The following is a 10,415-nucleotide window of genomic DNA, read 5'->3' as shown; positions in this document are numbered from 1 at the left end:
TTGTAAGAGTTGATATGATATTAAGAAAGAAGTCGTGATTGTGAGCTCTATCACGAGCATGGCCAAAATGAAAGCGTCTATTAAGATTCAGAACGCCTATTTCAAAAAATACATGTTTGATATACCAGCAATAATGAAATAAATACCCATATATTTATTTTTAATTTAATTTGGTAATACATAGCCACACTCATAGTCATACCGAATACTCAATAAGGCATTTTTACATCATGACAAAACTCTCTCCTAACTTAATAATTTAAATATCTAAATATCTATTTGAATCTAAAAGACTAAAAAGAAATGATTTGATCCTCAAACATACTCAAAAGTCTCGTAGATATTAGCCCCAATTTGAAAACACAAACAAACCTTTTAAGAGCACATAAACAACAATACTTTGCCAACTGAAACTAGTTGGGATTATGATAAATAAGAATTTGACAAGCTTAATACAAAAGAAAATACATATCAATAACAGATTAAGAGACACCAACCATAACATCCATCATCCCATATTTAATTAAAACAGACTTAAAAGAAACTTATTTATCTCCCCAAATACATAATATATTATATATTGCCATCAGAAATTAGGACCAGCAGCAAGTATCTCTTCAGTCAGTTTCTCATCCTTACCAATCTTGTGATCAGTAAACACACTAAAATTGTTCTTAAACAGACCAGCCAGCTTCAACAATGTTTCATTGTATGCCTTCTTGTCTACCCACTGTCATTCAAAACCCATAATCCAAATCAACCTAAATTTCCAAAAATTCATAAATTTTGTACATTACCGGTTTAAAACTAGACTTACAGTGTTAATCGGATCAAGAATCTCCGAGGGAACACCTTCAACCTCTGTTGGAATCTCCAGACCAAACACTTCAGTTTTCTTATAATTCGCCTCAAGAAGGCTTCCAGAGTGAATGGCGTCAATAATTTTCCGGGTATATGCCAGCTTGATTCGACTCCCCGAGCCATACCTACACAAAAAATGATCACATAAAAAAAGAAGGTTTTTCATTTGATAGGCAAGATTGACAGTTACAATTTACAAACAAACCTTCCAGCAGACCATCCAGTGTTGACTAGCCAGCCAGTGGCACCATGTTGCTTCATTTTAGTAGCAAGCATGGCTGCATATTTAGTTGGATGCATCATAATAAATGCAGCTCCAAAGCATGCTGAGAAAGTTGCCTGTGGCTCCTTGATTCCATCTTCTGTACCAGCCACCTGTGAGTTTATTATTATTATTATGATGATGATCACTATTAATATAAGACTTTTTTTTCTTTACTTTCATATCATACAGAAACAAAAATTATATATATACCAAGGCAGTATAGCCACTGATAAAATGGTACATGGTCTGAGCTAAGGTTAGCTTGCTGACAGGTGGAAGGACCCCGAATGCATCACAAGCTAACAGTATTACATTCTTCGGGTGCGGTCCCACGCACGGTATCTTTGCGTTCGGGATGAACTCGATCGGGTAAGCTGCTCGGGTGTTCTCTGTCACCGATTTGTCAGAGTAATCCACCTCTCGAATGTGCTCTTCAAACACCACATTTTCCAACACTAACAAAATAGAAAACCAATTTGAAACAGGTGATCAAAATATCATGTTAGTTTCAATTAGAGAATTATACTCTGTTTTTCAAAATATTTTTAAATGTTAAAAATTGATTGAAAAATTGATTGAAGATGGAATATAGGAACAAGCCCAACTATATATAAGAGCTATTATTTCATCAGCAATCACATCATTCAAATAACATCAACAAATAAGGCCTAAAAAGAATCAAAAACAAAAACATCTCAATTTGTTAATAGGATAGTTAGTTACCGGTTCCAAACTTGATAGCGTTCCAAATATCGGGTTCCTTCTCCCCCGAGAGATCAACACACTTAGCATAACAACCACCTTCAATATTCGACACACCATTGTCGCTCCAACAATGTTCATCATCTCCGATAAGATATCTATTATGATCAGTAGAGAGTGTAGTCTTTCCAGTACCTATAAAATACAAAAGAACAAAAGTAAGCCAACAAATTTTCTGACACAATCAAACAAGACAAAAAAAACAACTCATCGTCGCTAAAGAGTGGTCGTCGTAGGGGATGATAATTGTTTAATCGCGTCATAGGGGCAATGCTGATTTATGTTTTATACTTTTTTACCTGACAGTCCAAAGAAGAGGGCGACATCTCCATCCTTGCCCATATTGCAACCCGAATGTAAGGATAAAATTTGACGCTTAGGCATGAGATAGTGCATGACACTGAATAGACCTTTCTTCATTTCCCCGGCGTATTGAGTGCCGAGGATTACCATTTCTCTTCTACCGAGATTAATATCTATGCTAGTAGATGATGTCATGTAATGTGTATAACGGTTACAAGGAAACTGCCCAGCATTGTATATTGTGAAGTCCGGAGTACCGAAATCCTCCATTTCTTCAAAGGTGGGTCGGATACACCTGTCATCCGACCCCGGTTATGCTATATTCTAACGCAAGTTTTCATTTATTTTATTTTATTTAACCCAATTACAAATTATAATTTAGAAACTTATCTTGGTGAAGAGGCCATATATAGAAACCTGGTTCAAACAAACAAATAACCAAATATTGTATTCCTATGAAATGACATGTTCACTTACATGTTATGCATAAATAGTGAATGATAAGCCCTCGCGGATACGATACGAACTTTGATTCTGTTCTCCGGGTCCCAGTTTAGGAATTGATCGTTAACAAATACCTGATAAAATATAGAAAAGATTTAGGCCCTTTTTTTATATTTTTTGGCATACAATACCTAGGCTTGCATTGCATTATTGCATCAATCAATTCTTTTCAATAATAACAAATGAATTTTTGTATTTAAAATTTAAATTTAATAAAATTAGATTAAGGGTATTTTAGTGGATGAACTAAGTCAATAATAGCAAATGTTTCTTGAAAAACCTAAAATAACCTATGCCGAGCAAAACCCATATGGTCAATTGAAATATTAAACCTTATTTTACCTAGTACTTACCTTGTCCAAGGAGTTTAGGTAATCCACAGCTCTTTCTCTGTTAACCATGAAAGTATGCTCGTCCATTTCAATGTTGGGAGATCCTCTGTAATTTCCATCCAAGTTCAAATGTAAGATCCAATATGCCTCACTTTTGTGTAAGATTCAGGTTTTTGATTTTGAATTTAAATTACTTTAATAAACACGTAAAAATGAGAGAAAGAAAGACATACTTTCCCCACCATAGATCGTTCTCACTTGTCTCATCCCTAACAACACGTTTATCCTTAGGCGATCTTCCGGTTTTAGCTCCAGATAAAGTCGCCAAAGCTCCACTCGATGTTATAAACGAACTTTTCTCATACTTTATCGCCTGCTCATATAACTCTGTTTTCACAACAACAACAAAAATCAATTAGTAATAATTTCAATATTGAAAATAAAATGTATATATAATAAGATCACACTAACCTGCTGGCGAGAGATTGTAAAGGACATGAGTGAATTTGAGAGAGCTATCACTGATACTGATGGTGGGAGTCACGTGAAAATGTTGTGGCACGTGAGATATCCTAGGAGTCTCTGGCTGCCTTGTCGGATCCCCCTTCACCAACTTGGGACCAGTTTCCCTTACATATGATGCCAATGTTGCACTAAAAATAGAACAATTGACGGTTAGTTAACAGAATTTTGAACATTTAGGCGGGAATATTGTTAATATAATTAAGGTTTTCCGCCTATCCTATTACATCGATTATACTCTATCAATACCCTAACTTACATGTAATTATGTTTTCAAAAACAAACAAAAATAATACTGAATTTGTGATCCCTAAAATTTGGGAGTAACAATCCACAAATTCAGAAGCATTCTTCCAAATGTTTGTAAGTCCAAACAAATAATGAATTTTCTCAATACTCCTCCACAAACCCTCTTTTAAGTAACCCTGCAAATGTAAAAGTTAAATAGAAAATTTAAATCCAAATTTTAAAGTAATTCAATCACATTTTTCTTTTATAAAATATAAAAGATAAATAAATTCCACATTATAAACCAGACCCATTTAAATAAAAATATATGCAAAATTGATATTTATTATTTAAGATTATTTCTTCATACAATATTGTTGTAGACCCATCTATAAATCATAAATTATAATATAAATTAAACAAACCACTTAAAGGTTTGAATTAATTAACTAAAATATAAGTCAACATATATAGATTAAATCTGAATTTCCATTAAAATTTAATGTTTATTTAAATAAATAAATAAAATTATTTAATATTTTAAATAAATTAAACAATTTAATTTAAATTAATTATAATGGATAAAATAATTATAGATTAAACAAGATCTAATAAAGTAAAACTAACTTACATAATATTTTACTATTTATTGTTATCAATCTTTATATTATTATATAAATAAAAAAGCATTTAAGATTTAATTAATATATATATATATATATATATTGTATATTAAATTTAAGAAAAATATAAAAAATAATAATAAATGATGATATATTTTATTTTTAAAAAAATCAAACGGATTGCACGTGTCTCCACGTGTCTCTCTCCATTCCTTGGTCCGATAACCGGATATGTTTTTCAGAGCCGTCCGAATCAAAAGAGTAAAGACACCCAACAACTAGTGGGTCCCACCCCCACCTCAAAATCAGACATAGCATATTTTCTTGCGTCTTAAAGCTCTGTTTGTTTTTCTATTTTCTCTAACCTCTCAGAGTAATTCATCTCTTAGTCCAATTAAACATCAATTCAAACGTGTCCCGTATTTCGAGGCCTCGTGTTTGTTTAATTTGATAAAATAATTATTATTAATAAGATCTAACTAAACAAATATTTGACTAAATAATATATGAATAGTTTTTTCAGTATAGCTCCATATTTTGGGTGATTCAATAAATGCTGTTAATTAGTATTCAGATAAATAATTTAAATTATAATAATAAAATAAAAATACCTGATAGATTGTAGCTGCTGTTTCTGGCGTTCTTCATCAGTTTTGAGAGGCGATGCTCCAGTTTGAACAGGCTTAATAGGAGTATTAGGAGCAGATCTCTTCTGTTGAAGAGAATGAAGTTCATCGATCGTCTGAGCTTTCACCGGCGGCACGCTATCATCATGACAAACACCGCCGGCGCCGGAGCCGTTTCCCTTCCTATGCGTATGGATCTTAGTCAATCCATGTCTTCCTTTCGCCGGCGTCGGAAACGTCAAATCTCCGTTCCCGTTCCCGCTTTCTGCCATTTCTGAACATCATTTCAACAACAAATTTATAATAAGATCATCAATAATAAAAATCTAAAACAATCATAATCTGTACATTAATATAGAGATAGATCGCACCTGAACTTAGAGGAAAATAAAGTTAAAAAGAGATTGTGAGCATCAACAGCGTAAAGGTGAAGAAAGTGATAATGAACGAAATGGAAATTGTAATATCCTGCAATTTATAAGGAGGTGCTTGCCTTATGTAGTTAAATATTAACTAGGGTTAATTTAACTCTAGTTAAATTTTATCTTTTTAGGCCTTGTTTGATCTTGGGGCTTGTTCCATTTTGAGTTATCTTTAAATATCATTCCTTCATTTGTTTAAACACGTCCTTATTAATAAAATGGAAATATACTCTTATACCTTGTTTGGATTGGAATTTTTTTTTAAACTTAGAGAAAGAAAAAATAACGATTGTTGATGATTTTGAAAAAGTGATGATTAATTTTTTTGTAAAAGACTTAAAGAGTATTGATATATATGAATAAAATAAAAAAATAAAAATTTAAAATAAAAAGTATTTTTGTATTTTTGTTAATAAAATAAATAATATTATCGTTAAAAAATGATTATTAGAAAAATTTATAAAAGTGTCAAATTATTTTTAAAAGGAAATAATCCCAAATAACAAACAATGATTAATAAAGGATAAAATTGTAAAATGCATTCCATAATTTTCAACTCAATCTCTTACGTATTGGCACTAAAATTAAGAATTAAAAAAATCAATCCTTGTGGTGGGGTCATCTTGCCATGAGGTAATATTTCAACATATTTTCCTTTTTTCATGGCTGTTATGTTTTTATTTTTTTTAATATTTTTAAAATATAAAATTATTTTTAAAATAAATTATCATTTGAACGCCATTCCGGTCTGAATATGGGCTAGACACTAACAGGACATAGATGATTAGTTTGGCCTAAGAGCTCGTTTGATTTTGGTTTTTTCAAGTTTTTTTTTGTTTTTTAAAACTCTCTTTAATACATTAATATTATTTTAATTATTAAATTAATTTTATTTTAAAAAAATTTCAAATTCATATTTGTAACAAATAATAGATTTTTTTTGATAAAAACAACTACAAATATTATAAAATCCAAGATCAAACCAGTCCTTAGGATTGAAGTATATAACCGACAAAAAAAATTGTTTCAAATTCTTTTAAATGTTATATATATATATATATATCACTTTTTTATTGAATAATTTATCATGTGTTTAATAAATAAATTAAATATATTTAAATATTTAATGAATTAAATTAATAAAAAAAAACTAAAATGATTAAAAATATTAATATATTAACTATTTAAATAAGCTGAACATGTTTAAACATTTAACAATATTTTGAAACAAATAATGAAATAAATTAAATATTGTTAGGATCGGTGTTGCCAATAAAGACTGGGTCTTATTATTGTTAACAGTTTACAATTTCGATTCATTTTTTATTCTGTTAAAATATGTTTATATTTTTCGCAAATTTTCACAAACTTTTGAACAAGTTCAAATGCGGAAGATTTTGTTGGATTTGAAACTTTAGACAACTGAATGTAAGTGACAGAAAGTAAACACATGTAGTTTTATGGATGTTCGGAGATAAAACTCATACGTCACCCCTTTTTCCACAACCGGAAGAATATTCACTAAAAAAATTTGATTTATATAGAACACACTACACAAACTCAGAAGGAAACTCATTACTTAATTGACCGTCTGTTCTGAACTCCTAGCACACACTGTTGAACAGAACACTCTATGTTCAACTTACAACACAATGTTATTATCTCTCAACTTCACTTAGTGAATTACGAGAATAAAATAACTAAGAGAGTAAATTGATTCAAGAAATCAAACTTTTAGAAATTGTTGATTCCAAAAGAGAGAAAAAACAGACTCTCATTATTAATATTCGAACATATGTCACCCGCATAACAGGTGAAAGTACTTACCACTACACCACATAAGATCTCAATTATATAAATATATCTTTATAATTGATATGACTAACAAGAATTGAACTTAGTTTTATCAATTTATTATCAAAATCATTATCTCATCAATCATCGAAATCAAGTATGTTAAATTAATTAAAACTTTAATCTAAGAATTTCTTCATTTTTGATTATTTAAGCTAAATTATTAAAGCTAGGTGAGTTCAAAATTTAAAAATACTCCAACAAATATCTATTGATAATTTTATATATCTTGATTTAAATTTTAAAACAAATAATATTTTTTTTTTGACAAAAACTCTACAAATATTACAAAATCCAAGATCAAACCAGCCCTTAGGATTAAGGTATATAACCGACAAAAATATTATTCAATTTCTTTTAAATGTTATATATATATATATATATATATATATATATATATACTAAAATGTATTGAATATAATCATTCTTTTATCGAATAAGTTATCATGTATTTTAATAAATAAATCAAATATATAAATATATTTAAATATTTGGTGAATTAAATAAAAATAAAAAACTAAAATGATTAAAAATATTAATATATTCAATATTAACTATTAACTATTAACTATTAACTATTTAAATAAGTTGAATAATATAAACATGTTTAAGCATTTAACAATATTTTGAAACAAATAATGAAATAAATTAAATATCTATCTTAAAAAAATCTATTGATAATTTATATATCTTGATTTAAATATAGAGTAAAAAAATGTTTTCAAATGGAGTAAAATGTTATCAATATTATTAAATGTTTGTAAATAAACTCTAGGTTCCAACCTACCTTAGTTGGAATTCTGACTTTACATTGCTTTAAGAGTTAGTTACATTCCAATTCTGTCAGTTTTGACAAATTGGTCTAGTCACTTTTATGAATAGAATACAGTATGTGGATAACTATTATAATTTAAAATTTAAGAGTAAATTTAATTGAGAAGTATCTTATTCTAAAGATTTTTTTTTTTACATAAAGGTAAAGTAAAACGAATATCAATATTATCTCAATAGAAGTGTATTTTAAGTTTTTAACTAATAGTAAATTATTAACTAAAATATTTAGAACTTGTTTATGTTTGGTTATTTGAGATTTTTATTCATTTTTTGTTTGTAAATTTAATTTTAATAAAAATATAAATTAGGTGAGTTTTTAATTAATTGAATTATTATAATTTTTTAAATAAAATTAATGATATTTTAATTAAAAAAATTAAATGATCAAATATTTTAAATTTTGTGATGTGATAGATGTTTTTATATAAAAAAAAGTCCAGCATAATATGAGTTTTAAGAGAGTTTGATGTTTTTGTTATTTGGGATTTTTGTTTAATTTAAAAAATATATTATTTTGATAAAAAAAAATATGTTATTTGAATTTTTAATTGATTGAATTAATATATTTTTAAATATAAATTTATAAAAATAAAATAAAAATATTTTAATTAATAGATAAAGTGATTTGATGATTAAAAATAAATAAAATGTAATATATGCATATTTATTATTTTAATTTGATTATACATGTACTCTTAATAAAAAGTAATGATTATGTAAAGAAATTAATTAATTTTTTCTAAAAGAATTATTTAACTATTATTAATTTGATGCCCATAAATTGACTGATTTAGAAAATCCTATGTAAGTGGATATCAATCAAATTCCACAGTTAAGATGTTCGTTCGTGAGTTCGTGAGTTGTTCGGTTAAAGCTTGACTTTGACTAAGTTCGAGTTTGAGTCGACTCGTTTAATATTCGAGCCAAGTTTGAGCCGACTCGTTTAATATTCGAGCCGAGCTTGAGCTCATATAATGTTTGTTTGATGGTTTGTCGACTTTTTTCGAGTCTCATAATATATAATATTTTATTTATTTATTTAATATTAAAACTCAAAATTTAAATAATATTTTTATCTTCCCTCTCTTTTTCTTCAAAGCCCATATGAAAGCCCATAATCCCTAAAATAAAACCCTGATTCTTAATGTATTTATGTGTCTCTTTATCTAATCTAAATTGCTCTTCATCTCTTCATTTTTTCTCATTTCTTTCGCTCATTTTTCATCGTTTATTTCTTTTGTTCTTCATCTATTTTTATTCATTCTTCACCATTTCTATGGCATGTACAACTTTGAAAGATTCTATCTTCATTAGTTTCCACATTCGTGTAAAAACCCGTTTCAGCTTCTGGTACTTGATGTTGGTGGCGCCATTAGTGTTGGCGGCGGCGGTGGTGGCAGTGGAGGAAGCGATTAATCAACGGTGGGGAGTGGGGAATTCATGGATTTTATTAACGGTTTGGTTGATTTGACTCATATAACCGAATTTTGTTGTAGGGGAAGAAGAGTTGACGAGTACGGTTGATTGGCGTTGCTGCTGCCATTTGAAATCTGGGAGATGAACGTTCTTAATTGACAATGCAGAACAAAGGACCATTGTCCATGAGGAAGTGCAAGTGTCAAATCTTTAGAATCTTATATCACAATTGTTATAGTATACAAAATAGAATATTTATCTCTTAGGTGGTGTTATGCTAAAGGCTCAAGATATTTATTTTAATGAGTAGGCATGAATGTCGTTCGATTATTCAATTTGGGTATGTTTGATGAATTTGCATCTGTAGTTTTTGTGTCTATTGTATGTTCACACACTCTACTTTATGTGTGTGACTGTGTGAGAGAGAGAAAATGTTAGATTTGTTGCGTGTAGATTTTTAACAAGGAGAAGAGAGAGTTTAGTCTTTTACATGATAGAAATAAAAATAAAGTGTTTGTTTGATCTTTGATTATTTAATTTTTATAATCTTGTTTCACATATATTATTGTAAAGTAGTGAATTTAAGTAAAAAGAATATTAGAGATAAACAGAAAATAAGTCTATGGAAGCGGAAGAAAGGCATCGGGTTTGATTCAGGAATTTAAGGTTTTGTGGACTTGAATTGTTTTTAGTGGATTTAAAAAATAACCGAAAAATATGAATGAAATGAGTGGATAAATATGTTTTTCCTAATTTCTATAAATTTTGAAAATAAATTTGATTTGTGTTCGAGTTTTAAGTCGAGCCGAGCTTGTAGATAAATAATCGAGTCGAGTTCGAGCTCAAATTTATAAACTCGTTCG

The 10,415-nt window shown here is 28.7% G+C and overlaps 1 protein-coding gene across 1 annotated transcript; it reads right to left on the bottom strand.

Annotated features, from left to right (window-relative positions):
- Positions 1-393: 393 nt before the first annotated feature.
- Positions 394-5,313, bottom strand: LOC124919284 (phosphoenolpyruvate carboxykinase (ATP) 1-like). The gene is made up of 11 exons (XM_047459498.1): positions 5,012-5,313; positions 3,499-3,680; positions 3,261-3,414; positions 3,049-3,133; positions 2,669-2,769; positions 2,188-2,486; positions 1,850-2,023; positions 1,337-1,581; positions 1,067-1,236; positions 818-986; positions 394-730 (listed from the first exon to the last, which is right to left on the bottom strand). The coding sequence occupies exons 1-11, from the start codon at positions 5,296-5,298 to the stop codon at positions 587-589; spliced, it is 2,010 nt and encodes a 669-aa protein (XP_047315454.1). The 5' UTR covers positions 5,299-5,313; the 3' UTR covers positions 394-586.
- Between the last annotated feature and the right edge of the window lie 5,102 nt (positions 5,314-10,415).

The sequence above is a fragment of the Impatiens glandulifera genome, chromosome 1, assembly GCF_907164915.1.
Source record: "Impatiens glandulifera chromosome 1, dImpGla2.1, whole genome shotgun sequence".
Taxonomy (NCBI): Eukaryota; Viridiplantae; Streptophyta; class Magnoliopsida; order Ericales; family Balsaminaceae; genus Impatiens; species Impatiens glandulifera.
This window is presented reverse-complemented; position numbering and strand designations above follow the sequence as displayed.

Excerpts from the sequence above, each read along its gene's own strand:
- LOC124919284 (XM_047459498.1), bottom strand. The coding sequence starts at position 5,298 with ATGGCAGAAAGCGGGAACGGGAACGGAGATTTGACGTTTCCGACGCCG. Across the intron at positions 2,770-3,048 it reads ACCTAAACTCCTTGGACAAG|GTATTTGTTAACGATCAATT; the intron begins GTAAGTACTAGG and ends ATATTTTATCAG. Across the intron at positions 2,487-2,668 it reads TCACTATTTATGCATAACAT|GTGTATCCGACCCACCTTTG; the intron begins GTAAGTGAACAT and ends GTCGGATGACAG.